The sequence below is a fragment of the Phytophthora sojae genome (assembly GCF_000149755.1).
Source record: "Phytophthora sojae unplaced genomic scaffold PHYSOscaffold_1, whole genome shotgun sequence".
NCBI classification, from domain to species: Eukaryota; Oomycota; class Peronosporomycetes; order Peronosporales; family Peronosporaceae; genus Phytophthora; species Phytophthora sojae.
In genome coordinates this window covers 10,853,651-10,879,256 of record NW_009258115.1, presented here as the reverse complement: position 1 = coordinate 10,879,256, position 25,606 = coordinate 10,853,651, and the positions used below count along the sequence as shown (strand labels likewise).

The 25,606-nt window shown below is 54.2% G+C and overlaps 9 protein-coding genes across 9 annotated transcripts; 3 read left to right on the top strand and 6 right to left on the bottom strand.

Annotated features, from left to right (window-relative positions):
• Window positions 1-163: 163 nt before the first annotated feature.
• On the bottom strand, window positions 164-1,630 carry PHYSODRAFT_310023 (hypothetical protein; the record flags this gene model as incomplete). The annotated part of the gene is made up of 6 exons (XM_009518858.1): window positions 164-262; window positions 635-828; window positions 942-1,041; window positions 1,121-1,192; window positions 1,271-1,368; window positions 1,453-1,630. The coding sequence occupies 6 exons, from the start codon at window positions 1,628-1,630 to the stop codon at window positions 164-166; spliced, it is 741 nt and encodes a 246-aa protein (XP_009517153.1).
• Window positions 1,631-2,508: 878 nt separating this feature from the next.
• PHYSODRAFT_472503 (hypothetical protein) lies at window positions 2,509-3,744 on the bottom strand (the record flags this gene model as incomplete). Its single annotated transcript, XM_009518857.1, has 1 exon — window positions 2,509-3,744. One exon carries the CDS (start codon window positions 3,742-3,744, stop codon window positions 2,509-2,511), a length of 1,236 nt encoding a protein of 411 aa, XP_009517152.1.
• Window positions 3,745-4,008: 264 nt separating this feature from the next.
• PHYSODRAFT_427699 (hypothetical protein) lies at window positions 4,009-5,173 on the bottom strand (the record flags this gene model as incomplete). The annotated part of the gene is made up of 4 exons (XM_009518856.1): window positions 4,009-4,343; window positions 4,415-4,777; window positions 4,858-4,936; window positions 5,015-5,173. Coding segments are annotated over 4 exons (936 nt in total), but the record flags the coding sequence as incomplete, so codon positions are not given.
• A 1,466-nt stretch (window positions 5,174-6,639) lies between these two features.
• On the top strand, window positions 6,640-8,403 carry PHYSODRAFT_467235 (hypothetical protein; the record flags this gene model as incomplete). Its single annotated transcript, XM_009518855.1, has 1 exon — window positions 6,640-8,403. One exon carries the CDS (start codon window positions 6,640-6,642, stop codon window positions 8,401-8,403), a length of 1,764 nt encoding a protein of 587 aa, XP_009517150.1.
• Window positions 8,404-8,617: 214 nt separating this feature from the next.
• On the bottom strand, window positions 8,618-11,260 carry PHYSODRAFT_294849 (hypothetical protein; the record flags this gene model as incomplete). Its single annotated transcript, XM_009518854.1, has 13 exons — window positions 8,618-8,671; window positions 8,744-8,968; window positions 9,048-9,158; window positions 9,220-9,309; window positions 9,380-9,437; window positions 9,512-9,600; window positions 9,669-9,791; window positions 9,832-10,089; window positions 10,155-10,203; window positions 10,268-10,557; window positions 10,630-10,809; window positions 10,877-11,155; window positions 11,225-11,260. 13 exons carry the CDS (start codon window positions 11,258-11,260, stop codon window positions 8,618-8,620), a joined length of 1,842 nt encoding a protein of 613 aa, XP_009517149.1.
• An 886-nt stretch (window positions 11,261-12,146) lies between these two features.
• Window positions 12,147-13,592, top strand: PHYSODRAFT_476935 (hypothetical protein; the record flags this gene model as incomplete). Its single annotated transcript, XM_009518853.1, has 1 exon — window positions 12,147-13,592. The coding sequence occupies one exon, from the start codon at window positions 12,147-12,149 to the stop codon at window positions 13,590-13,592; it is 1,446 nt and encodes a 481-aa protein (XP_009517148.1).
• Window positions 13,593-14,094: 502 nt separating this feature from the next.
• On the bottom strand, window positions 14,095-19,894 carry PHYSODRAFT_468044 (hypothetical protein; the record flags this gene model as incomplete). The annotated part of the gene is made up of 14 exons (XM_009518852.1): window positions 14,095-14,395; window positions 14,474-14,781; window positions 15,121-15,496; window positions 15,921-16,120; window positions 16,187-16,381; window positions 16,542-16,898; window positions 17,136-17,378; window positions 17,450-17,758; window positions 17,825-18,178; window positions 18,253-18,606; window positions 18,674-18,985; window positions 19,056-19,112; window positions 19,436-19,621; window positions 19,700-19,894. The coding sequence occupies 14 exons, from the start codon at window positions 19,892-19,894 to the stop codon at window positions 14,095-14,097; spliced, it is 3,747 nt and encodes a 1,248-aa protein (XP_009517147.1).
• Window positions 19,895-20,038: 144 nt separating this feature from the next.
• On the bottom strand, window positions 20,039-20,914 carry PHYSODRAFT_323329 (hypothetical protein; the record flags this gene model as incomplete). Its single annotated transcript, XM_009518851.1, has 4 exons — window positions 20,039-20,098; window positions 20,162-20,343; window positions 20,428-20,698; window positions 20,750-20,914. The coding sequence occupies 4 exons, from the start codon at window positions 20,912-20,914 to the stop codon at window positions 20,039-20,041; spliced, it is 678 nt and encodes a 225-aa protein (XP_009517146.1).
• Window positions 20,915-21,124: 210 nt separating this feature from the next.
• Window positions 21,125-24,243, top strand: PHYSODRAFT_358752 (hypothetical protein; the record flags this gene model as incomplete). The annotated part of the gene is made up of 8 exons (XM_009518850.1): window positions 21,125-21,203; window positions 21,290-21,399; window positions 21,480-21,555; window positions 21,649-21,716; window positions 21,808-23,066; window positions 23,129-23,393; window positions 23,487-23,801; window positions 23,873-24,243. 8 exons carry the CDS (start codon window positions 21,125-21,127, stop codon window positions 24,137-24,139), a joined length of 2,439 nt encoding a protein of 812 aa, XP_009517145.1. The 3' UTR covers window positions 24,140-24,243.
• Between the last annotated feature and the right edge of the window lie 1,363 nt (window positions 24,244-25,606).

Genomic DNA, 25,606 nt, shown 5'->3' with positions numbered 1-25,606 from the left:
ACCACCTTCTTGTTTGTCACCCTCGGTTCTCTCTTGCCTGCCCCATGCAGCTGGCTGCTTCCGTCCCCCCCCCCCACGCCGATCGATCCTCCATTCGCCAGTGCTTGGTACGCCTCAAGTCACGCTGCCGGACATCGACACCCCGCGAGAAGCTTGGAACGCTTCAAACCTCTTGCTTTGTCCGCTTCTTCACGCGCGACGACGTCACATCAGCAGTCGAGTCGGCCTCGCCCTTCCGTCTGGCTCCTGTCAGAGTCCGTCGCTACCGAAGGCAACACACATAATTACAGCTTCTGTTAAAAACAGAACAGAGATAGATAGACACATAAGTCGACCACCTCACTAAACGGCACGCCCTAAGAAAAAAAAAAAAACACGCAATGAAAACACGACACACAGTCACCCTCTCCGCACCTCCCGGCACTCCCGCGCCCTTCACCTCGCTTGGAGCACTGCGCAGCTAGAGTCGAGAGGGCACGAGGGGCCGGTTTCGGCACTAACCACCGAGCCAATAGGCTGGTCGGTCGTCAGTGCCGGCGGGACAGTCGCGGTTGTTTTGACACACACACTCCTCCTTACTCACGCATATGCATGGGCGCAAAAACCGTAGTTTTCATTCTCAGTGCTTGCTCACCTGCTGTTGGGTCTTCTCTTCATCCTCGTCCTCTTTTGCGAGGATTGCTAGGCGTCGACGGTTCTCAGATTTATTGTGGATCTTGTAGCCGAACACCCGGGGCACGTACAGCAGCGTCGACGGAGCCGGCTCCAGCTCTCTGTAGGTCAGGAAAAACAGGTGCGGGAACGTCGTACCAAAGTACGCGCCGTCAACTGCAGCCAAAAGCAAGGGAAAATATGAAGTTAGCACCATGGAAACTCACCGCTAGCAGCTACATATTGCCACGCCAAGGTGCACGAACTAAGCACACCACTGCAGTACGTACTTGCGGGGGTCTGGTACTCGCTGGCAGGGGTGTACAGGTCTCGGCACTTGGGGCAGTACACCTTCATCTCCGACTTTTTCCACTCGTCATGAAGTCCCGCCTGCCAATTCGAAAGCACCCCCGTTAGCTTGTCAAACCCACTCATGGCCACACAAATAAGTACCAACTAGTGAACTCACCGGAACAACCGGTTGGCCGTCGCACAGCGCCCTGGGGCAGACGCCGAAGTCTCCTTCACGGTACTTCTTCATCTACGAAAGCACAACAGAGACTCAGGTATCAGCACTGCCATACCTCACACTCTACCCCCGTTCTACTCCTCGCCCTACCATGGCATCCAGCCCATGAGCCGTGATGATATATCTGGCGTGGATGAGTCCGTAGAGCTCGGCCGCGTACGCCGGCACGTCGTCGTCATATGGAATGTCTGTAGCCATCCATCCATCCATTCATTCGTCCGTCAAATTAGTACGTACTCAATATTGTACCGAGGTAGAACGAGGGCACCCACCGGTCATGTCCAGGATGATGTTGAGCGCGTCCTGGTAGTTGGGCACCATGGCGCGCAGGCCGTAGAGGTTGAACGAGTCTTCGATGTAACTCTGCGCCACCTCGCAGAAGGCTTCGTTGCCCGACAGGCTACAGAACCACTGCACCCACTTCTCGTCCTCCTCCTCGTAGTCCGACATGCTCTTGCTCTTGCTGCTCTCCTCCCGTGGGTCGCTCGCTCTGCGGGCTCGGGCTCTGCGCTTCGCTGCGGTCCACCGAGGTGCTTCTCCTCGTTTTTTGCTCGGCCCGATGGGGGGCTCCCTCTCTAAAGTGATTGCGCCTACGAAAAGATAGCGCGCTTAAAAGCCCGGATAAGTACGATTGCTGAACTTGCGCTTGCATACTTCCTTCGAGGAATTTCTTGCGGAGCTGAAACGCGTCCGGGTTGCGGTGCGGTTGTCTGCACTTTAATCTGCGCCCAAAGTTGCATCTTGACTCAAGACGCAACTTTGAAGACAGATTTGAAAACAAAAAAGCTTCAACATGGCTCGAGTTGTCGAAGGCGATGGTGCTATGGGCAGGCGTAGATTGCCGCCGCGTATTGGGGAGCTGTCCCTGCCATTCGAAAGAAAGACTGGTCACTTGCTTCATACTTCGGTAGCAAGACAAACGATCCGAGCTCCTTCTTCTGGTTGGGGTTGTATCTGGTTGTGCGACTAGTGAAAACTAAAGAAACCATGGAGATGTACCACCGTACGTCGTAAAACCTGAAATTGTGGTAATACCAATGCACGAGGACGACATGCAAATGCGTATCGGTCAGCGCGGTGCTATCGACCAAATAGGTGGCACCAAGAACGTTTGGTATAGAGTTTGGTTCATGTCAAGATATTCGATGTGCTCGACATCGCTCAACTGCAGCTACCGTCTGCGCGTTTCACCTAATAGATGTAGCCCAGGACAAAGATATCGAAACGTGAAAACGTATTATCCGTGTTCCCGTGACCGAAGAGCATTTTGCCAGTAAATATAAGGTGCATTATGTCGGTGTTGTATCTTTCCAGTGAAAAGTTACCACCTATTCGTCGTCGAATGCGCCAATTCTGAAAAAGCTGTTCACCTCCTCGGCTTCGTCCTCGAGTTCTTCTGCGTGCCAGCGGTGGTAGGCCTTCCAGTACATCTCGGGCTGCGCGACGCGCAAGATCTTACTGAATCGGCGACGCCAAACGTGCGCAGCTACAGCCGCCCGTAGAACACCCTTAACTGCCGCAATATCTTGGTTGAGGATCTTGAGACGCCTCACTTCACAAGCATCTTTCAACTTGATTGCAAGACTCTTGCGAAACCGGAATCGCCAAACGTAGCAGGAAAACCTCGAGTGCAGCAGAGGTCGCAGTGCAAGTACGATATGTTTCTGCAACCACAGCTTCTTCATAACTTCCGCCAGACGTTCACGGAAGTATAGCCACTCGTCTGTCAGCGGGATGTCGAAGATATCCACCGGCAGCAACCTTTTCTTGTGCTGCTGCCGAAGGCTGCGCTCCTGTGCCCAGTTCATGAAAAATCCGCACACACAATTCACTGAGTCGCAGCCGTCGACCTTCAGGAGCAGAGCGCGGCACGTACGACAGCGCACCAGGTCGTTGTCCTCGTCGAACTCCTCCACGCAAGTTTCGTGGTGGCCTCGGCGCTTGCAGTTGAAGCAGAAGTCGGCTCCGCAGCAGTTCGTCTTGGTGTTCGGCCGCAGGTACATCAGCGACAGCAGCAACGTGGCGCGCCGCTCGGGGTCCTCGATCCGCGGCAATGTCAACGCGTTCACGAGGACCAGGGTCTTCTCCTCCCCGAATGTGTCCATAGCGTAGTTCAGAACTGCACGAGGTTCTCCTTTGTGCCGACAGAACTGCTTGCACAGACTCTGGAAGTGTGCGAGCTGCGACGGCAGCAGCGTGAGCGAACCTTCAATCCTCCGCTCCGGGTTATAAAGTGGAAGGTGTGTGTAGTCCGTTTTGTGGCAACACGGAGGCGTGACGACGCAGGCCTGGCGGCACAACTCGCTGTACTTGGTCGTCAACGGGGTCTTGAGGTCACTGGGGACGCGGGTCTTCCATCGGCTATCGTGGATTTCGACCAGGCAGATCGGGCAGCGCACACGAGGCAGCACTCCAGGGTAGAACTGCTGCAGCGTCACGTCAACGTGACGGCCCATGCATTGCGTGCAGACCTGGGCGCTGCAGCTCTTCCCGCAGACGTTTGTGACGAGCTCGTTTCCACTTTCGATGGTGTCCAGGCAGATTTGGCACGCCGTGTTCGCCATTTGCGACGGAATTGGTCCGGAGATGAGCGACCTGAGAGGGAAAATGAAAAGTGAGCCTTGTGCTGGAGCTTGGGACTCGGAAGTGTCGACCAGAAGAAGTTCCAAGTTGGGTTGACATCGGTGATATCTGGAACCGTCACTCACACTACCACGACAATCACTCAGCACAACTTCAACTTCATTGCTATCGAATGGATACATCGAAGTACTACCACGCGAACAACTCTCTTATGTCCATTCGTTCCCGATGCCACAGCATTTTCACCGGTTTTCCTGATAGGGAGTAAACCCAATAATCTCGCGTAGCGGTGCCAACATGGCCTTGACGTAGGTCATTACCGACTCAGTGTCTTGACCACAGAACCGCACAATGACGGCGTTTGGTCCCAACGAGCTTGCTGACGCAATAACTCCAGGAAAGGTATTGGCCGCCGCGAGGCGTCCTTGAGGGGTGATGTCCCTTGCGTTGTGCAGTTTCTTGCGCGTGCTCAGCTCCAGCAGTTGGTCCATGATAGGCTGCAGTTTGGAGCCGACAATGACCATCAAACCCAGCACGTGCATACCATGCATTCGCTGACGAAGTCTGACGTCTTCTTCGTCTGGGTACCGGCACAATATAAAATCGGTTAGATGTCGCCCTCAATGCAACAAAGCTGATTGTAAAACGCACCTGCAAGACGAACGCGGTCCGTCACGAGCCTTTCACCCGCAACAAACACCTCAGACGTCGTGTCGTACTCGCTGAAATCCCAGTGCTCAAGCGTTTCAGTGCGATTGTCGCGGATAGACCCCGTCGCCAAGTAGTTTCGCTTCCTGCCGCTGGTCAACCAGTCTACGAACACCAAGCTCGCGTCTTCTTCAAGGTGAAAAACCTGCGTCTGGCGGTACTTGGCTCTCTCGAAGCAGGTCACTGGGTCGGGGAGGAACGCCAATGTAGCGTTGCTCGCTACCTTGAGCGAAAAGGACTGCGACACAATTTCCCCTTCGTCCTCCGCCTTGAATACCTTCGTGGTCGCTTGCGTCGCCAGCACCACTACACAGATATAACCCCTCACATTAGTCAGCAAACCAAAAGAGGATCACTATGTTACGATACATTTCCCCCTGCCTCACCTGAAGTGTTGGGGCCCAGCTCGCATCCCACGACGACGGAGTCGCCGCCCACCAGCCCTCCCCCGTAGCCCAAAATGTACTACACGCCCAGGTACCCGTTCAGAGCGTCGTCAAAGAGTGAGAGAGCATCATATAGACCGAGACGACATTGACTCACAGTGATGGACGTGTCGAAGCCCTGGTGGATCGTCCTCTGCGGGTGCAGGAACTTGAGCGGATACGTCGCGTAGACGTGAGTAGCGGTGGTGCGGCCTTCGACTACCTCGTACTTGAGCTTGCCGGTCGTCCGGCTCTCGCTGGCGTCGGTGGATTCGCCCATGGCTGGTGCTGACTGCTGCGCTGCTGGTCTGCCGGTTATTAGTGGGGGATCCCTCCTCCCCACGTCGAAGCGCATGCGTGTCAACGCGGGTCAGTATCAGATACGCGGTGCTGTCGTCTCATTCGCTGTTAAGACGACCAATGAGATGGCGTAAAATATCGTCAGCTCGCGATTGGAAAAAGCGAAGTTGAATATGGCGCCGGGCAAAGCGCTGCTTGATCACATGCCCAGATGCCCTAGCGGTAGCGCTACTGCCCCAAGAAGAGCTGCTTCACAGTCAACCAGCGCTCGTGTCGAATCTAATGTTGAAATGGTGAAAAGGTTTTGCCGAAATTGACCCTCGGAAAAAAGTTGCATTTCAGCAAAAATATGCACTGTTAAATGCGCAGTCGAGCTCACCACTAGCATCGGCTGACCCCCCGCCTCGCTTTGTGTCGACGAAGATATTGCTTAGGTTTCGACTTCCCCGCGAGGATGCAGTTCAGCGCTGCGGTCTTATAATAGCTCACGACCGGTCAAGAATGTAGTGACCGCTACGTTGGTCACGGGTGGCAAGATGTCGGCGTCGTCGCGACGTGACCTTCCTCGATCCGTGCTGGCGGCGGCGGCACTCGCTTCAACTTCGTAGCCGCTACTGTACTGGCGGCACGGCGACAAGCAAGCTGGCTCCAGCTCGCCGATTTTCGCTGCGCGTTCTTATCGGCGCGCAGCAAGCTGCAGCTTGAAGAGCAGCTCGCTCGAGCGATCGTAGGCACTGGCTCGAGTGCGACAAGGAACTTCAAGCACCTCTCGTCAAGGGAGACCTTGCATTGCATCACGATGCGTAGCAAGACTTGAACCTTGAGAGACAGGCTCGTGGCGCCGCGTCACAGGCAGACGTTGAATCCAGCGCGTGCCCGCCGCAAGTGAGGCGTCTTGCTGGCAATGTTCAAGCCGCAAATGGCAAGATACTGTGGCAAGCATGCCGGAACTGGAACTGCTTGCTCGCCACCGAGGCGATCTCGAAGCAGACAAACCTCAGTTTTTCTTTCTCGGAGGGATTCGAAAATGACAAATGTTGGTGCTGACCAGTCCCAACCACGAAATGTTACGTTTACCGCCACATACAAATGTCAGATACTAACGAAAACGATACCCTATTTTGTCGAAATTGTTGACGCAGTCAGCCCACTTTGTGGCAATCCGATTACGAGGGAGATTCGGATTACGTGCCCCCCAAGTTCGCGGCCCATACTGGGGCCAAGTCACGCGCGGCGACACCCCTCACTTCGAATCCGGGTAAAGCAAGCGCGAGCCAGCCGCTTTCGCTGAGCTCCGTCCAGTGCTGTTGCAGTGCGCTCACACACTTGCCAGCCGCCCGCCTTTGCCGCTCGCTCTCTTCGCCGCTCAGCGCCCGTGCCTCCCTTCTGCGCGGCCCCCGTCTCTGTCGCCCGACGTCACGCCTGCCTCGCCCCATCAGCCGCATGAACGATTCCCCGCGATCGCCGAGCCCCCAGCCCTCGGACGAGCGGCCATTCCCGAGTCTGCCGCCCGTGCCCGAAGCCGCCGAGGAGCTGGCGCCGCCCAAGCTCAAGCAGATCTTGGACCTACGCGACACGAGCCACGCCGACCTGGCCAGGATGGGCTTCACCGACAGCCGCTACGACGCCGCCGTGGCCTCCGGCTCCGTCGCGCTCGTGGACGCCGCCTGCGACGAGCAGGAGCAGCAGCTCGCGGCGCGCGCAAGGCTGCCGTCCTACGCGTCGTCCGCGGGCGACGGCTACACGCTGGAGGAGGACCTGCGCGCCATGAACGACCAGATGAAGCGCGTGCTGGCCTTCTGTGAGACCCAGCGCGAGAACCCGCTGCGCCTGCAGGCCAAGATCAACGACCTGGAGGAGCAGCTGCGCCAGGCCATCGCTGAGAAGAACTACTGGATGAAGCGCTGCAAGGACCTCACGGGCCACCACCCGCCTACCGCCGAGGTCGCCAAGGTCGACCTGCAGTGCGTCAAGAGCCGCCCGCGCAAGCGCACCAACTCGGAGCTCATCCTGATCGCCGACACGTGGGCGCAGCCCGGCCGCGACGGCATCTACAGCGAGGACACGTCCAGCCTCGCGGAGAGCGACTCGTCGTCCACGTACAGCGAGGCGGAGCTGGTGGACGGCGGCGCCGCAGCCCCGCGCTCGATCTTCCGGCTGCTGCAGTGCTCGGACGAGCAGTGCGAGGTGTTCACCCCCATGAACCGCAGCATCCGCACGCAGCACCGCTCGCGCAACAACGTGCAGCTCATGTGGGACGAGCCGCCCAAGACCGTGCTGATCGTGAAGAAGCCAAACGAGCCGGACACGACGGACATGCTCGTGCGCTTGACGTCGTGGCTGCACAAGGAGAAGAAGATCAACGTGTTCCTGGAGCCGACTGTGCACAACGAGCTGTCGCTGTCGCACACCAAGACGTGGGGCACCAAACCGGAGGACTGGATCGAGTGCCAGAGCAAGATCGACTTTGTGGTGTCGCTGGGCGGTGACGGCACCGTGTTGTGGGTCTCTTCACTGTTCAGCAAGAGTGTGCCACCAATCTTCTCGCTTGCGATGGGCTCGCTGGGATTCCTTACACCGTTCGACGCTGAGAACGCAGTGGAGCACCTCACCAGTGTCATCAACGGCGGCTTCTACATGTCGCTGCGCTCACGACTGGTGTGCTCCATCTACCGTGGCTGCAAGGAACGCGAGATTTCTGGAAACCTGCACGCACTGAACGAGATCGTGATCGACCGCGGTCCGTCGGGCGCTCTCGTTGAACTCAACTGCTACTGCGACGGTCTCGAGATCACCAAGATTGCAGCGGACGGTATCATCATCGCTACGCCGACGGGCTCCACGGCCTACTCGCTGTCAGCTGGTGGCTCGATGGCGCACCCTTCCGTGCCATCCATGCTGTTCACGCCGATCTGCCCACACACGCTGAGCTTCCGACCGCTGATCTTCCACGACAGCGCTACACTGAAGATAGAGTTCCCCACCACCAGCCGTGCGTCGGCGTGCTATGTGTCATTCGATGGCAAGAACCGTGTGCGCATGGAGCGTGGCGACAGCATTGTCGTCCGCGTGTCGTCCTACCCACTGCCCTCGATCTGTCGGGTAAACGAGAACCAGGACTGGTTCGAGTCCATGATCACCAACCTGAACTGGAACCAGCGCCGGGCCCAGAAGCCATGGCAGGCGCCGGTCGCCAGCAAGATTTAGGCCATCCAAGCGTTCATGCTTGCGTACGACCGACCACCTGGTGTATCATGGCGAACTGAAGATTGGTGTCGTAGCACGCTTGCTCCGCGGGTTGCCCTTTGTGCTTGCACCGCCGACCTTGCACGCGCTTTATTTCTTCTGCATTCGATGCGTGTGTAAAATATTTAAACCATTATGCAAGTTTGGCCTACTGCCTGTGTCCACCATTATATTGTCAATTTTCAGCAGGTTCGGCTGATCGGGTCCCAGAGGGCTGCATGCAACATTGCTGCCAAGTTAGTGATCGACAGAGTTTTTGCAGTCGAAATGAGGCAGATGACGATTACGCATGTTGACTTACCTTCTTCGTTGAAACACTTGGAGGGAATCCCAGCTCTATCTGGCGCTGCATCAAAGCTGTCTTGTCACTCTCGGCCTCGGAAAGCTGTGCTAGCAGCTGCTGGAGCTCGGCTGTGTGTTGCTGTCTGCTCAGTTGCAACTTGGTCTCCCGGCGATTCATTTCCTCCACAAGCTGTTTGTAGCTCTCATGAATCTCTAAGCACTTGCGCTTGTAAGCATCGCGCTTCTGCAGGCGAAAAATACGGTTTTGATGGGATGTGAGAGGTGACTGCACTAAGGCTATCACATTTTTCCACATAACTCACTTTCTGCGTCTTGCTTAGCTCCCGTAGCGCTTTGGATAACGCAGCGCGAGTCTCTCGTTGAAGTGCTGCAAGTTGGGCTTGAAAATCGCTTTCTAGCTTTGAGTATTTTCTCTGTCGTGATGCTTGGTAGCATTGTTAGCCAAGAAATATGCCAGACTTCAGTGTAACGTACATGTAAGTCTCGGGCTGTGGTTGCGTGGCTCTCCTTCTCTTTGTCAAGTTTCTCCAACAAAATCGCATAATCCTGTTCCATATACTTGAGCTGATGCAGCGATTATGGTAAGAGAATGGAACTTCATCGAATCAGCTCGAGGAAATAATGGCTCAAGTACCTTTCCTTGGGCCTCTTCCCTTTCAAGCTGTACGTCTTCTTGGTACTGAATAACCTCTCTGAAATTCACGCAAACCGCGCAGTAAAATGGTCAGCTTCAACGACAGCATTTCACGAAAGCAAATGTAGTTACCGGTGTTTTGCTTGAAGAGTACGGTAGTCATTCTCGATGTCCTTCAGCTTTGTACGCAGTGTTACACATTCTGACTTCATCCGAGAAACCTAGGTGGTGCGATTAAAGGGTGAGAATACAAAAAATAGTACTGCTAGAAGGAAGCATCGCGTCGTACCAGTTCATGCGAAGACGCCTGCTTAGCAACCATAACCTCCTTTTCAGCCTCCAGTGCTTGCAGCATTTTGTTAATACTTTCTTTTTCCATTTGAAGCTTGTGAGTGGTCTCTTCAGCTTCATGCTGGCACTGGCGAAGAGATTCCTCTTTTGCAGCTACCTACCGTAGCCCCACAGAGAAATATTAGCCAGTGAGTGTAAGAAACACGCTTTAGGTGCAACATGACCCTACTCAATACCTTTTTCTCTGCTTCTGCAACAAGTGCACGGTACTTATCCAAGTCATCCTCGTGCGCTTTCAGAAGTAGTGAATGATCCGTGCTACTACTGTCATTTTCTCTTAGTTGGGCAGCTGCAGTGGAATTCTTTTGTGCAGCAGCCTCAGCTGCTTGAAGCTTCAGCACTAGTTCACTGACGCGCTCCTGTTCATGTAAAAGAGTGTTAACGCTAAAATTTGCTATTACATCAGGATTCATACAAAACAAACCTTCAGGTTCGACTGCTCCCGTTCCCATGTAGCCCGTTCATCTCGAAGTCTGCACAGTAACGAAAATTAGATAATGATTTTCACCATGAATACAAATATAACCAAGTACGTACTTCATGGAGAGCGAGTTGTGACTACTGAAGATGAGCGCCTCCTTTTGCTTCAGTTGTTCGCGTATACCTTCGCTCTCTGAGGCAAGTTCTAGGAGCTTATTCTGGGCGTGATCCCACTTAGATCGGATGCTTTCACACTCATCCTTTGCTCTGGTTAGCTGCCGATTGCAAGCTTTTAAATCTAACTCCAGCGTCGCATTTCGCGTCGCATCATCTGCCAAGCGCAGTTCATGGGCACTTTTGTCATCTTCACTCTGTTCCGATACACGTTGCAACTCTTCCCGCACATCCTGCACCCAAAAAGCACAAACGAGGTAAGACGATGCCAGCGTGATAGTCGACAACTAACCTGCACCACTCACGCGGACTTCTTCGCGAAGCGCCTTCAGTTCAATTTGTGCAGCTTCCCTCTGCTGCTCCAGACGCCGAATTTCCTCGGTCTGGTTCGAGTTGGCTGCTGATTCTTCGGCTAGCCTTAACTTCCGTCTCAAATCATTCAGCGTCACTTCATAAGTTTCATGAATACACTCCATTTCGTTTCCCTGTTGCAACACGAGATCAGCATCCTCCATCCGACTCCCCTTCTGATAACCTCCCCACCTACTGTACCTGATCGATCGAGAACTGCTCGTACTCGGTCTTCAGAGCTTCAAACTCACGCCGCATGTCAAAGCTCATCTGGCGATGCCTCTCCACCTCATCCTGCAGGTTGTCAATGCGTTGTTGGTACGGCCCTTCCAGCTCCTCCTGGATCTTGATACGTAGCTGCTCGAGGTCCCTCGGCGGCGCAAACTTCTTCTGCAATGACTCAAACGCACGTGCCTTGACCTCCAGCTGCTTCTTCCACTTGGCAATCAGCTCCTCATGCTTCTTGTCCGACTCAATCTTCTCCACACACAACAGTAATTTAAGTGGATGCAACAACTAAATCCTGTATTGCAGCTCCAGCTCCTGCACCTTTTGCTCCGTCTCCTGCATCAGCACGCGCTGCATCTTGTCGCAGCGCTCCTGAAGCCGCTTGACATCGCTCTTGAGCTGCAATTATCCCATTTAGTATCACCCTACTTGCCGACGGAACACTGTAAAGCCTCTTCACACCTTGGCGTTGAGCTGCTGGGCGTCGTCACGCTCGCGCTGCAGCGTCTGACTGAGCGCCACCGTCTTCTGCAGGTCCGTGTTGAGCTGCACGATCTGCCGCAGCAGCGCGTCGTACCTGGACCCGGCGCTGCCCGCCTCGGAGAAGCCTCCAGCCGACGCAGGAGCCCCGGGCGGAGCTGTTGGGGCCTCCATGTTGATGCAAGAGTGATGATCAGTTCAACACGCCCTTTCGCGTGTGCCACTTATGTTTCATACGTTTGTGGTGTGGCGCACACCAACTTGGAGGGTAACCTTTGCGCACCAGTCAATAGTGTGGTGGTCACGCCCTCCGAAGCGACACAAAGCAGTCGACGCAGTCACCGACGTAGCCATGGCGAGACCGAACAAGCGCAAACTGAGCGCGGCCAAGCCCGCTGCCAAGGCCGCCCCGGCCGCCGCCAAGTCGTCCAAGTACGCGAAGGAGGCTGCCAAGCAGGAGCAGCGCAGCGCCAAGAGCAGCAGCAACAAGGCGCAGCTCTTCGACTCGGACGAGGAGGAGGAGGAAGACGACAACAACGAGGACGAGGACGAGGACAGCGGCGAGGAGGGACCGGAGGCCGACGATGGCTTCTCGGACGCCAACAAGAGCTGGCTGAAGCTCAAGAAGAGCAAGGGCAGCGACGATGACGACGATGACGAGGAAGAAGACGACGACGAAGAGGAGGAGGAGCTGGACATTGAGCGCAAGGCCCGTCTGTTGGACGAGGAGGAGGCGCTGCAGGCCCAGGAGGCCGAGGAGGAAATGCGCCTCAACATCGCCAACAACGAGCCGTACCACCTGCCCACGGAGGAGGAGCTGGCCGAGGAGGGCGAGGGCGACGACGACATGACGGACCCCGCCGAGGTCTACCAGCGCATCAAGGACGTGGTGGAGGTGCTGTCGCACTTCAGCGCGCGCCGCGAGCCTGGCCGCTCCCGCGTGGACTACGTGGAGTCGCTGGCCAAGGATCTGGCCGGATACTTCGGCTACAACCGCGAGCTCATCGACATGTTCCTAAAGATGTTCTCGCCCGCCGAGTGCGTGGAGTTCGTGGAGGCTAACGAACAGCCTCGTCCGCTGGTCATCCGTACCAACACGCTGAAGGCGCGTCGTCGTGATCTGGCGCAGGCTCTGATCCAGCGCGGTGTGAACCTCGACCCTCTGGCCAAGTGGTCCAAGGTGGGTCTTAAGATTTACGACTCGCCCGTGCCCATTGGTGCCACGCCCGAGTACCTGGCCGGCCACTACATGCTGCAATCGGCTTCGTCGATCTGTGCCGTTATGGCGCTCGCCCCGCAGATGAACGAGCGCGTGCTGGACATGGCTTGCGCTCCTGGTGGCAAGACGACGTACATTGCCCAGCTCATGAAGAACACGGGCACGATTATTGCGAACGACCTGAAGAAGCAGCGCCTGAAGGCTACGGTTGCCAACCTTCACCGTCTCGGCGTGAAGAACACGTCTGTGTCGTGCTACGATGGCCGTAAGGTGCCGTCGCTTTTCAAGGGTTTCGACCGTGTGCTGCTGGATGCCCCGTGTACTGGTATGGGTGTGATTGCCCGTGACCCGTCCATTAAGACGCAGAAGGGCGAGAAGGACGTGCAGCGTCTGGCTCACCTGCAGAAGGAGCTGCTGCTGGCCGCTATCGACGCTGTGGACGCCAAGTCCAAGACTGGCGGATACATTCTTTACTCGACGTGTTCCGTCATGGTGGACGAGAACGAGTCGGTCGTTGACTACGCTCTGCGCAAGCGCTGCGTGAAGCTTGTTGACACTGGCCTCGACCACGGCAAGCCGGGCTTCACTCGTTACCAGCAGCAGCGCTTCCACCCGTCGGTGCAGCTCACCCGCCGATTCTACCCTCACGTGCACAACATGGACGGCTTCTACGTGGCCAAGTTCAAGAAGTACGCGAACACGATGCCTTCGGAGGAGAAGGATGCGAAGAAGACTGTTGACGAGCTCGAGGAGGAGGCCGAGGAGGCCAACATGACCAAGAAGCAGCGCGTGAAGGCCAAGAAGGAGCGTAAGCAGGCGGCCGAAGACGTTGAGGCTGAGGTCGTCCAGGAGGACCAGAGCGATGCCGAGGAGGATGACGAGGAGGCCAAGCGGCCGGCGAAGAAGCAGAAGCAGGAGCCCAAGTCCAAGAAGGGGGGCAAGAAGCACGGCGGCAAGGGCAAGAAGCCCAGCCGCCCTCGCAAAAATTAGACAGCACTACTGTAGATGGTGCTAGGAAGGCAGCGCTTGGAGTTCCTTTCCAATTGTCCTTCAAGGGGTAATAGATAACTTTTTTGTTTTGTTCATTGTGGGTTGCTTTGCCGTTCTTGAAACATGAGTGTGGCTTTATCTGCCTCGAACAGCTTGGTATGGTTCCATACGCGGCAGAAAACGTTGTTGCAGGTTGTAAACGCATCTCGATCTGCACACGCCGTACACGCGAGTCTTAAAGCCATGGCAGCCTTCTCATGACGTGTAGACGCAGTATGGATCGCTAGAAGACTTCGCTGCGGGTTGGCGGTGCACTCCTGGCACAGCGTGTCATTGCCGATTGCTCCACACAGTCGACAGTGCTTGCTCAGGTAGAACGCGTCGATCGATCGGAAGCCGCGCCCAAACGGGCGCGTGGGTGTCGCGTTCTCGTACACATGCTGACGAGCTTTCACGGACGATCGAGGCAAGGTCGCGTACCACGATCGAATGTTCGCCCCTGTCAGCAGGAACAACCGCTCGAGACTCGGGATGATCTACAGCAAACAATAGTTAGTTTTGATGGCTTTCCACATTGATGCCCGAGCAGAAATGTTCGAACCTGTTTGTTGATGTAGTAGTGGTGGTTGACGCTGTATCGCTTCCGCTTGTCAAAGTACTCGTCGGGTGACACAACCAAGTCCATAAGCCTTGCGCCTGGTGGCCCATTGACCACCACGTAGGGTACACGTTCCGCATATCGAGGTTCTGCGCGAGGGTCTCTGCCCATGGCTTTGGTGCTGACGAGGGCTGCAGGAGGGGCACTACAAAAGAGATGGATCATAATACACATCAGTCGACTAGAATATCGATCACAACCCCGTGCAAGACTGAGCCCTTACCTTCCGTTGCTGTACGTCCCCAAACGCACTTCTTTGGCGAAGATGAAGTCTTTCAGCGGTACTCGGTTCTCTAGAATCTGAAGCCAGTATTTCTCCATTCCCTGCTTCACCTTGGACAAGTCGGAAGACGCAAAAAGTATCTCGAGAGACGTTTGCATAGCGTGCTGAACAACTCCGCAAGAGTCTCGTCGAACTGTCTCGAGCCCTTTCGATTCGATGATGCCCACTTCTTGAGTCGGAGATTCAAACTTGTTGCCCACATACCGCTTCTTCGATACGAGGACGCAGCCCATGTAAACCTTTTCCAGCTTTAATGTCACTGGTCTGAGGTCAAGAATTCATGATCGAAACAAGTGAGTACGAACTTCGGCAAGGTCGAGAAGAGCAATTTCGTACCTCGGGTTCGATGCGGTGACCGCGTCAGCGATTTCCTGCCCAATTCGAAAGGCCTCTGCCTTCGACCTTCCTTTGAGCAGCACGAAAACGCTATCTGTATCGCCGTACACCACTCTGGCATTCCAGTCCGACCGCCCTTCGATCAACCGAACAGCAGCTTCAAGTGTGCATCGTCCAGTCTAAAGCAAAACGATATAGCCAAGTAAGTACAGAAGAGTGCTCAAGTACGTCGAATGAGCGGATAAACCTACCTGAACAATTGCATCGGCCAGTTGAGCGCAAGGCATTCGACCTGAGAACCCTGCAGCGGTGTATCCGTACGTCACGTTTGAGATCATTTTCAGCGCCAGCTGCCGAGCATTCAAAACCTTCTCCAGCCGCTCCTGGTTGCATTCCTTCGCCGTCTTCATCGACTTTTTCACCATAATTCGAGTCGATAAAATCTCGTCCAGTATAAGCGGTAGAACGCCATGGCGATGGCTTTTCGGGCAAAATAGTGCACCGTTCGGGGCGATGATAATATCATCTTTACACTGCAGAAGACCTGAGGCGCTTGGAGAGTAGTCGATAACACCAAGTGAAGCCTCCAACTCTGGATTCAAGCCATCCTTTAGCCGACCAAGCAAGCTTGAATAACACAAATTGTAGCCGATTACAAGCGATGGATACAGAGACTAACAACAAAGTCAGCAACATCATTGATAATGCACTTTGAGCATGAGCAATGGCCTCTCGTACCTGAAAGTCTAGAACCACGACGGGATCAGGGTAAAAGCTCGAGTGGGGTTCCATCACCAGCGGAATACATTCCATCGGGGCCTGTCCAGCCACCTGGTTTCTGCTTGGTGATACCAACAGAAAATTCTTCCGTTTGGTCACGCGTAGCATGACCGCTTCAACTCGGTATTGGGATCCGCGAGAAAGCACCGAATAGAAGTCTATCCCAAACAACCGCGCCATCTCGCTGCATCAAATTAATGTACAGTATAAGTACACAGAGCATTCATGAGATGACTGACATCCACACCATTACACAACGAACTGCACGTACCTGGTTCTTGTGATCAACTGCATTTTGGAAAGGATTTGGAGGTTAAGAGTTGCTCGCTCCAGGAAGTACCGAATGACCTTCCACCTCATTTGACCACCTTCGCGAAACCACGTAGTTAATTGATCAGCTGAGTACACTGGATATGTTCGCTTTAGAACGGCCCACACAACGTCTTCAAGAGCGTAGCGCGATAATTTAAGCTTATAACAAACAAACAAACACGTTAGCGCCTATCACCTCAACAGTTAAACCAGAGCTCGCCATACCTCTGAACGCGTCATACGCCACAAGTTCAGAATGTATCTTCCGTGAAGCCATAACCCAGCAGCCTTATTCACGCCCCAAGTTGTACCGATAGATGCTTCCTTCTGGCTGTCTCCTTCTTGATCGGGCACCGTAGTCACATTTCGAGGATCTATCGGTGCTAACGGAAGCCGAGACAGCGTTTGTATGAGGTTTACCTGCTCAGCACAGCACACCTAGGTGAGCAGATCAATTTCTTTGAAATATGTGGACAAAATGAATACGCACATCCATTTGCGACGCTCGATCGACTAGGTATCCAATAGATGCCTTCTGTACTTCAAATCCTGCCAAAAAGTCAGGATCCCAGCGCCTTACCAACGCCTCCAGTGAGCGGAAGAGGTCACGTTCATCCGAAGCAATTGACACCGATATTTCACTGCTGTCCACGCATAAACCCGCGCTGCTGAGAGCCGTTTGCTCCATATCCTCTGGTTTCCAGAAGAGGAAGCCCCTTTCTTGTGTCTTTGAGTTCGTGGGCCCCTCTTGTGCCTCCACAGCGTAGCATATCACATTCACAGGATCGTGGAGTGGATTTGGGAGCATACTGCCTCGTGATGCAGCGAATATCTCGATCGACAAGATCGTCACGTTTGAGAGAACCGTGGAGGAAGTCGCCTTGATCGACTGTGATGCCGTTGACGTAAGTGATGGCCGACCACGTTTGCGCCGCACCTGAACAATACCCATTCAATTAGCACGGCACCCGAAACAAAATAATTTAGGCAAAACATTAAGCCGTACCTTGGGTATGGTGTTCCTGCTCTTATTTTCACTCGACATCCAAGCTTCAACTGCTGCAGCATCAGGGGGCAGCCTGGCTGGCATCCGTAATCGACGAACCTGTCCGATAGCAATGAAAATGGTGATGTCGCTTGGTAGATACAACGCCAAGTACGGTCATTGCCTTACCTTCTCTCCTCTACATCGAGCGGAATTTGGGGCCTTTAGCTGGGAAAGCTTAAACCACGATTCACCGCTGACGCCGCCCTTACTATCATTGCTGCTGAGAGGGTTCAAAAGCTGTCGTGCAGCAGTGGTATCAAATACCAGCATATTACTCGGGTGCTGCGGTGTAAAATCGAATTTTTTGCCGCCGAACACCATCGCTTTCTCCGGGATATCGGCAGAGTTGCTGAAAAAGGCGGGTTTATACTGCAGCACATTTTCCAATCCAAATGTGTCAGTGCCAATTTGTAGTACGTCCGGGTATTGCTTATTCCAACCTGTATCGGGTCCACTCCGAGGTTTTGTGACGACGCTAGAACCTGAGCCAACGTGGGGGGCTCGGGGCTAAATAACCACAGTCGATTATTGCCCACGGCGGGTGCTTGAACCCTCGGTTTTGCTCGAAGCGGCTGTGGGTGCGGTGTAAGAGAAAGTTGGAGGCGATCCACGGGGTCTGATTCTTCTTGAGGAGTTAGCGGTACCGACTCTTGAGGACGCGGTGGAAGTAGGTCTTCGATATCACCTACCAAGGGTAAATCTTCAGGGCTGCATCCAAAGCGGATAGAGCGTGCTGCATTCGTGGGCGGCTTCAGAAGTTGTGTTAGAATTTTGACAACTCAATACTTCTAGTAGCTAAGAAAGACGATACAAACCTTATGTAGCCTCTCTTGCGGTGTGTGAAGGACAACCCGAGGACTGCCGAGTTCACTAAGTGGACTTGCAATTGGTCGAGATTCAGCGATATCCCACCACCCGTTACCTTGTGGCGATCCAGGAGCTTCGTTTTCAACGTGCTCTTCAACGAGATGCTGGGACGCCAAAATGTCGCCTATTTCATCATTTCGATTCTCCCATTTGCTGGCATTGTCTTCGTCATCATAATCGTCGTCTGGCGTGTGGTACCCGTCATGCTCTTCTTTACCATCCCACTCACTATGAACGGGTTCACTTTCTTGCTGCATTTCCAGCAAAATATTTACAATCGCTTCATCCTCCTCGGCTGATTCCTGTTCGCGAAAATGTGATTAGATCATTCAGACCATTCAGAACCAATCGCGACGCAGCTAATTAACTGAATGACCTGGTCAGAATCGCGTTTACCATCATGCTCCGCTTGGCTATAGGAAAAATCACTCTCAGCGGCGAATGAGTTACCACACGACATTACGTCACCTGCAGACAAAGGTTCATAAAGGCCGGAAGAACGTCTTTCAACCACCTTTCCTTCCGCTTGCTTCTCCATCTCCTTCATTACGGCATCGACGGAGTCCTGCATCTTTTTCTTGAAAAAAGACTGGGATAAAAGCGATGATGCCGATTGGGCTGGCGTCGCACTCTCTTGAAAACTTCTAGGTCCATCCTCGTTCCGCTCGAGACTCAATGAAACCATCCAGGTCCCTCTTTCCCCATTTTGGATGCGCCGTAATCTTTCTTCCTGTTGTCCGACAAAACAAAGGCTGTCAGACACTATCATTTATAGCTTAACCAACACAATACCTTACCTCCCAAATAGCCGCCAGCGACGGCACATTCCGGAGCTCTCCTGTGCCTTCTGCCGCTCTCTGTTGGGTCTCAAAACGCTTCGGATTTAAAATACTTGCAGCTGCAGCGTCTGCTTCCAGCGCGCAACTGGATTGTCGATCAAACCACTGCTTTGGAGCTGGAGGAACTGGAGCAGATCGTCCAGTCGGTAACGAATTGGTTGTGTCCAAGCCGCTGATCTTGTCCGCCGGGACGGTCGAAAGTAGGATGGAGCGACACTCGTCTGAAACGTGGGCCAGATGCTTCTGCGTCACTGGAAGGGGAAAGCGAAACTAAGCTCGCGCGTACATGGTCAACCTTGCTACTCCGAACATTACAAAACATCGAAACCTCCAAGCGTACCTTCACGTTGCTGAAAGCTACGCTGTTCATCCCTTCAATGTTGTAATCCGCAAAGACCTGCAACACCCTCTATCATTCAGAATTCATCTCACCCAAATTGATTTTTGCACTGAGCAGCAATACCTACCTGAAGTAGGAATGGAACGTGGGCTTCGTACGGCTGGAATCTTTGTTCACCCACACTTCCACTCTCCAGCACGTGTACAACCGACGTCACCACTCGCGGATTGTACAAGAAAATTTGCACGAACAGTTTCGGCTTTGGATGGTAGCCGTAGAACGGCGTTCCTTGTACAATCAGCATCTGCCAACGCCATCACCACACCGATAAATGGTAAATTTCATGCTACCATAGCTCTAGTACCACTACCCGTTCTCACCTTGGCGATGATCCTACTGGGGTTATATCTTGCGGTTGAGTTCCCATTGTTTTGCCGGTTTTGCTGCTGTTTTGAGGCGTTGGCAGCCTCAATGTCCTTTGCCAATCGAGGCAGTAACGCCCGCAAACGCTCCGGATCCTCGAAATCCGGGTCGTCTTCAGCTCGGAAGTAGAAGTAAGGGAAGATCTAGCATAATATGAATAGTTGCACCAAAGTTTAGCTCGTAATTCACAGCAGGATTCGTGCAAATGGATGAAAACCTACTCCATGGACGTGCACGAGAGCCTTTTGTCCGGCGGGTGTAGCGCCGAAGATACGCACGACTGGAACCTCGCGAGCGCGGAGATAACAAGGAGATGCAGGAAGCTTCTCGATGGCCCCGGCAGGTAGTGGACTGTTCATGTAGTAGTCCACCACCACCGCCTCGACGCGCAGGTCTTCGACGTCGTCGTCGTCCATAGTTCCAAATCAAAATTCCATATGCAGGAATCGTATGCTTAAATATGGGTCTAATCACGACATACATCCATAAACAAATACCAGAAGTGCTCAAAGGTAAAATTTCTGAGTGCATGCTGCTGTGGTGCAGTACTCTGGAGCTACTTACCCCAGAGTCTGCGAGCACAACTGCCTAGCGCCAATATCTGCCAGCGTCTTCGAGTCCTACAGCACAAGTGCCGGTCTGTACACGTAGCTCGACTGCTCGACGCTTTCGTGACTGCCTACCCCAGCGAAGGACTTTGCGTATTGCACGCGGGCATCAGTCGTCATGCGCGTAAATGCCTTCAGCTCTTCAGGCCCGTCAGCCAAATGCTTAATGAATCGCATGCGACTTGCTCGAGTCAGTAGCGCGGCGTGGTGATGCAAAAATTGAGCAATGGCAGCCTGGCACGACTTCTCCAGTCGCTCTCAACGCAGTCACCAACCCCCGCCGGGGTTAGTAACTCAAGCGGAAGAATATCTGCAGCTCCCAGACCTTCACACTGCATTACCTCCACCCGAACCAGCACCATTCCTGCTGGTACTATTAGCTCTATCTCCATCTTGAACCGTTGCGACTGATGCATTCAGCGTCAAGTTGAACCTCCCGCAGTAGCGATAGTACCATCCGGACGAGGCCTTGAAGTTCTCCATGTGCTCAAAGTTCGCCGCCAGCGCCCTCGCCTTGTCCCGCACTTGAATCGGCCTCAGCTTCACCCCTCTGCTGCGGGCGGCGCAGATCCATTCGTACAACTGCACGTCGAACTGCCGCGCGCGCTCCGTCTGGCCTCAGCGGCGCTCACCGCTGCCGCTTGAGACGCAGCGAGCGCGGACTTTGGTGACGTTGCTCTTCCGCCGCCACTTGCGGATCGTCGACTCGTTCACGCGGTACGCGGCCGCCAGCTCCACGTGCTTCACCTGCGGATGCAGCCGCGCGAACTCGGCGATCTCTAGCCGCTCGCGGTCCGTCAGGCGCCGGCCTCGCCCTTGCCCTCCCATGGTTATCAAAGTGTTGCGCTAGTCGTGCGATGCTGCTCATTTTTTTATGTGTACAACACAACACCTTCAGTAAGGCATATGCATGATATTGCAGAGGTTTCGGTGGTACAGTGTACCACTGTTCGCGCCCCCCTCGGGTTTGCGGTAGAAGTCAGCCAAATCGCTTTACGCTCGCAACAGGAGACCGACCGCCGCAGCTCCAAGGGGACGATGAACCGGCAGGCGCTGGCCGAGGCCACGAGTCTGCACGACGGGCCCGTGCCCGTCTACCTCATGGAGGAGATCGCCAGTGCGTGGAAGCTGCTGCTGCTGCTGCTGCAACTTAATCGACGTCACGTCAGCGTGCTGATCTTCCTTGTCTCTCGGCTGTAACAGACTCGACCAAGGGTAACAACCGCGACGCGGAGAAGATCGCCGACTACATGCTGGGGCGCCTCAACAAGAGCAACTTAACCGTGAAGCTCAAGGCGCTGCAGATCATCTCGGTGATGAGCGCAACAGCTGCCGGGAAGCGCCTTCAGCGTTGTTGACGTTGTGCTGTTGTTTGTGCTGTTGCTACTGGCAGTTCTGCATCAGGGAGGGCGCGCCCGCGTTCAGGGAGGCCATCAGGGACGAGGAGCAGGAGATCTCGGCCTATCTGCGTGCGTGAAGAGCTACAGTAGGGGCATTTACGTGCTTTTTAGTGCTGCCGGACTGACGTTTCTGCTGGATTGGTGTGATGCATTCAATTGCAGAGTTTTCAGGGCCTCCGGATCCGGTGTATGGTGACGAGAAGTATCGTCGTATCCGCGTGGCGTCCCAGGTGAGGGACGAAGGAAGGGAAGATACCATGTGATGGTGCAGAGGCCTAATGTGTCATGGGGTTGTTATTCGCTGTGGTTGATTGATTGTAGGAAGCTCTGGTGTGCTTGAATGACGGTTTCTTGTCGCGTCGCAATGAGGAGCCGCCTCAACAGCAACAGCAACAGCAGCAGCAGCCTCCTCAGGGTGGAGGCAATAGCTGGCAGGCCCCGCAAGGAGACAACGCGCCGTCATACAACAATAGCAATGGATCTTACAATCAGGGTGGCCAGTCGGAGCGACAGCACTCGAACGTCGGAGGATCGTGGGGGCAGCCGCAGGCGAACTCTTCGCGACCCGCTCCGTATCAGGAAAATCCTTCTGGGGGCTACAATGGACCTTCCGGCGGAGGATACAATGGCCCCTCGGGTAACAGCGGTTATGGTGGCGGTAACAGTGGTTACGGTGGAGGTAACAGCGGCTACGGAGGTGGTAACAGCAGCTACGGAGGAGGCAGCAGTGGCTACGGTGGAGGCAATAGCTATGGACAGAACAGTGGGAACTCGGGGGGATATGGGTACAACCAAAGCGGCTCGCAGGGAGGGTACGGTCAGAGTTCGGCACCGCAGCAACAGCAGCAAGCTAGCGGCTTCAGCTCGTGGTCATCCTCGTCATCGTCTGGTCTGGCCTCGAAGAGTGCGGGCGCGGGCGTCTGGAGTAGCACAGGATACCAAAAGAAGGACCCTGCAATGGACAATGAGCCGCGCTACAACCCAGCCACAAGGCGGGACAATCGCCCCACTGTTCTTGTGGGCCACTCGTTGAACTTCCCCAAGCCCGCCGGCGGATTTGGCTCCAGTAACACCGGTGCAACGTCAGGATTGGGTGGGTTTAACAGCGGCACGTACAACCCGAACGCTGTTCGCGGCGCTAGTGCTGGGAACGCTTACAACCCCAACGCGAGCTCTGGAAACGCGTACAACCCTAATGCAAGCTCCGGGAGTGCGTACAATCCAAATCCAATGGGAGGCAGTGCGCGAGGTGGTTTCGGTGGCAGCTCGAGCAGTACGCCGTCCTACATCGATAACACGAATCGTATGCTGAGTGGAAGTACCCACCGAATTGGTAGCATGGGTCTTCCTGTGAACGGACAGCCGCTCAGCGATGTACCGACGACTGCACTTGGCAAGAAGGCGGAAGTACTGATGAAAATTGGCTCGGCCGCGCTTGAAAAATGGGATCGCCGCAATATGGACAAGTCAATGGCTTCGTCTTTAGCTGACCACGACGAACTGCGTGCTGGCCCTCAAGTAATTGACCATGGCCACTACCAGCCGAATGCCCAGGGGGCCGGAGGAGGCGATACTAGCAGGTACGATCCATGCAGCCAAGTGCTAGCTGCAATGTTCTCGTACTAACGTGAACTATTTACAGGGATTATGAGCGCACGATGATTGACAACTTATGCGCACCTGCGGGGCTCTCCCGCGCACCACCTGCAGACGGATTGAAGCGCTTTGTGGACCTTGCGCAGACGTTGGATGCACAGACTATTGGTGACATCCTGCTAGACAAGCTTGAAGACGACACCTGGCAAGTCCGCCTGAAGGGTTTGCACGTGGTGCTAGCACTGTTGGATTCGCCAGGTGCAGTTCCGTACCAGGAATTTTTCGAAGAAAATGTGGAGGTCGTCGAGGAGGTAGGTGTTGCCGTACACATACATTGCCTACATCATGGCTACTGCGTCAATGTTTTTACTGACAAAGTGTTTGATACTAACACTTTCCTCCAGCTCCGAAAAGATGCCAAGCCTAGCGTAGTATCAAAGGCACTTCAGGTTTTGCGTGCGCTTGGTTACGCCGATGAAGCGGACCAGGCCCCTTCCCAAACGAGCAGTAAGCGCTCTGCACGGGCGCAACGTGGTAGCCCTAGTAAGAACCGAGGTCAGCAGCCTCAACAAGAAGTTGATCTTCTGGGGTTCGGCTCTCTTAGCCTGGAGTCGTCTGCTGGACCAGCACAACCACCTGTCCAGGTTACTGCAGATCTTCTTGGCTCCCCCGTCCGTTCGCAGCCCCCACCAGCCCCGGCACCGCCGCAAGAGATTTCGGTACGTTTGTTATACACATGAAATACGCGAGTTTGTATCTAACGTTTTGCTATTTCGTCTAAACTTTTTAGCTTCTGGATGGCTTCGATAATCTAGGAAGCTCTACCTCGTCTAACCTGTCGTACGCGCCCCAGCAGCAAGTTGCTCCACCGCAACAACAGTTTTATCAGCAGCCTGAGCAGGATGAGCGCAACAAGGCTCTGAGCCATTTTGGAAAAGACCTCTTCGCGATCGCCAACTCGCCACGCAGCGCAGCTGCTGCAGCAGGAACAGCTCCGCCTCCTGGGGGCGATGGCACGCGCCTCAGTGGCGGGCAATCGGCATTCAACTTCATGTAGAGTATCGTGCGTGAATGATCTGCTTTCTGCACGAAGTGTCCAAAGTGGGTAGAACAGGAAGTAGTCACATTCGAACGATGAAATGAAAACTAAAGCATGAAAACAAACCACTTGCTTATGTATTATAATGCTCTCCAAGAGGCCCTGTCGTGTGATGCGGACACATACCGATTTGCTCACGCTCGAGTACGCTTCTTGGAGGAGCCATTGACAGCACTGCCTGCTTTGCGTTTCGACTGCTTCCCGCAAGCAATGAAGCGAGCGGGGTCCCACAGTTCTTGCCGAACCATGTTATACGGGCCATTGAGAATGACCATAACCTTCGTGTCCCGATGATACTGGAGTCCAGTGATTAGCTTCGGAGTGATGAGGAAGTACTGTGGCAGCTTGCTACCGCACGACGACTTCGTGATCCGCTGGAACACCTTACGCTCATTGTACACGTCCATGCCCTGATTAATTTCGTCCACCACCCGGAATGGACACTTTGTCAGGCTCTGGAGAGCCATCAAATACATAATTGTTCCAACCGATTTTTCCTACATACAGCATTGTCAGCCAATTAAGAAAAAAATCCATGCAAGCCTGAGAAGTGTTGAAATACGTACTCCTCCAGACTGCTCCTCTGCGGTCATCGTAGACAGTTTCGTATTTTTGCGGAACTGTGCGCGACGTTGAATACCCCATTTCGCGACGTCCTGAATCACGATCAAGTGTACACGATCAGGATTGCATATTTCAACAACTTCAGCAAGCAGTGAGCTTACCGGATCCTCGTCATCCAGCACGATTTCACCGACACATCCAATGTCCATGAAAAACTCCTTGAACGAGGAATCGATGTGATACACCACTTCCTTCAGCTTGGCATGCCATTCCCCCTGATACAGTTCGACACGAACCAACAGATAATTAATATCAGTGCAATGTCGCCTCTACCCCATTCCATGAGTCGCACCTTAATTCCGTTGATTTTGTCCTCTCCATGGGTAACAAAACTTTCCAGATCAGCCAAATGCGCTTCATCGTCCTGGATTTCGGCGCAGACACGCTCGTAGAGCTCGCGAATGCTCCTGTCGCCGCGGAAGCATTCCAAAGCTGCTTTGTTGTTTTCAATCTTGCCACGGAGTTCATCCAAATCATCTGGAAGTTCGTTGAAGCGCTCCTCGTATTCCTCCCACGGGGCCTCTTCCTCTGCTTTCCGCTTCAGTTTCATGGCCTTCTTCGCAGTATTTAGCAAGTTTTCTTTTGCTCGTTTTAAGGCTTCCCGAAGATTCCTACAGGACACAAAACGTCAGAACAAACAACATATCCCAAAAACGCCGATTGTGTTTACCGGAGGGTGGCTTCCGTCTGCTTGAGATGTTTATCGGTGAAATCGACTCGAACTTGTTGAGTTCCGAGCTGCAGCGATAGGCACGCCTCGCGTACGCTGGCCTTATACAGGTCTCTTGAGAGTTGTAAGCA